General features: G+C 46.1%; 1 protein-coding gene across 1 annotated transcript in view; it reads left to right on the top strand.

The window, feature by feature from the left end:
- Positions 1 to 202: 202 nt before the first annotated feature.
- TAB3 (TGF-beta activated kinase 1/MAP3K7 binding protein 3) overlaps positions 203 to 720 on the top strand; it is a 14,797-nt gene continuing 14,279 nt past the window's right edge. Inside the window, exon 1 of the mRNA XM_009069667.1 lies at positions 203 to 304. Coding sequence (XP_009067915.1) covers positions 203 to 304 — 102 coding nt within the window. The remainder of the gene's footprint in view (positions 305 to 720) is intronic.

Raw genomic sequence — 720 nt, 5'->3', positions numbered from 1 at the left:
TCTCTTGATAGCTAAATCCAAAAAGGTAATACAGTTGTTTTCCTACACATGCAGCTGGGGACAGAGGAAAATTTGTGGTGACTTGAAAGATAATTGGTTGTCTTTTCTTTCTTGCAGAAAATGCCAGAAGCCTCAGAAGACCATAACCATTGGAAGGCCTGTTGACTTCCATACGGCGTGACCTGGAACATCACCATCTGGCATGGCGCAGGGCAGTCAGCAGCTCGACGTGCAGGTACTCCACGACCTCCGGCAGCGTTTCCCCGAGATACCCGAGGGGGTGGTGTCGCAGTGCATGCTTCAGGTATGGCAAATAGTCTGGGTATTTGGTGTTGCTGTGAAAACTCTGTTGAGTAGTATAGATGGAGCATAGATTTTCATTCTCCCGGTTTTATGTTTGACAGGTGGAACACTCCACTGTTTGCATTTCTGTCCTTGTAGGTATTAAAATCGGGTCATTCTTCGCTTAGGTTTGTGGGTGCTTTTGCACTGAGTCTTCTTCCTTGTCTGTGGGACCGGTGACTGTGCATGTGGGGAGTAAGGAAAGTGGCTCATGGGATATTTATTGGTGCTGGCTACTTAAATAACACACCCTGGAGAGATGTTAGTAAGCAGTGACTCATTCTTCCAAGATAATGAGCTGGCCTTAGCTAGAAATCCAGAGGTTTTCCATCTTCATGTCGTCTTTTTTGCCATGGCTCTACAGAGGTTTAGTTTTAC

This window comes from Acanthisitta chloris, unplaced genomic scaffold, assembly GCF_000695815.1.
Source record: "Acanthisitta chloris isolate BGI_N310 unplaced genomic scaffold, ASM69581v1 scaffold14022, whole genome shotgun sequence".
NCBI lineage: Eukaryota > Metazoa > Chordata > Aves > Passeriformes > Acanthisittidae > Acanthisitta > Acanthisitta chloris.
The sequence above is the reverse complement of the archived record's forward strand: the minus strand, read 5'-3'. Positions and strand labels throughout refer to the sequence as shown.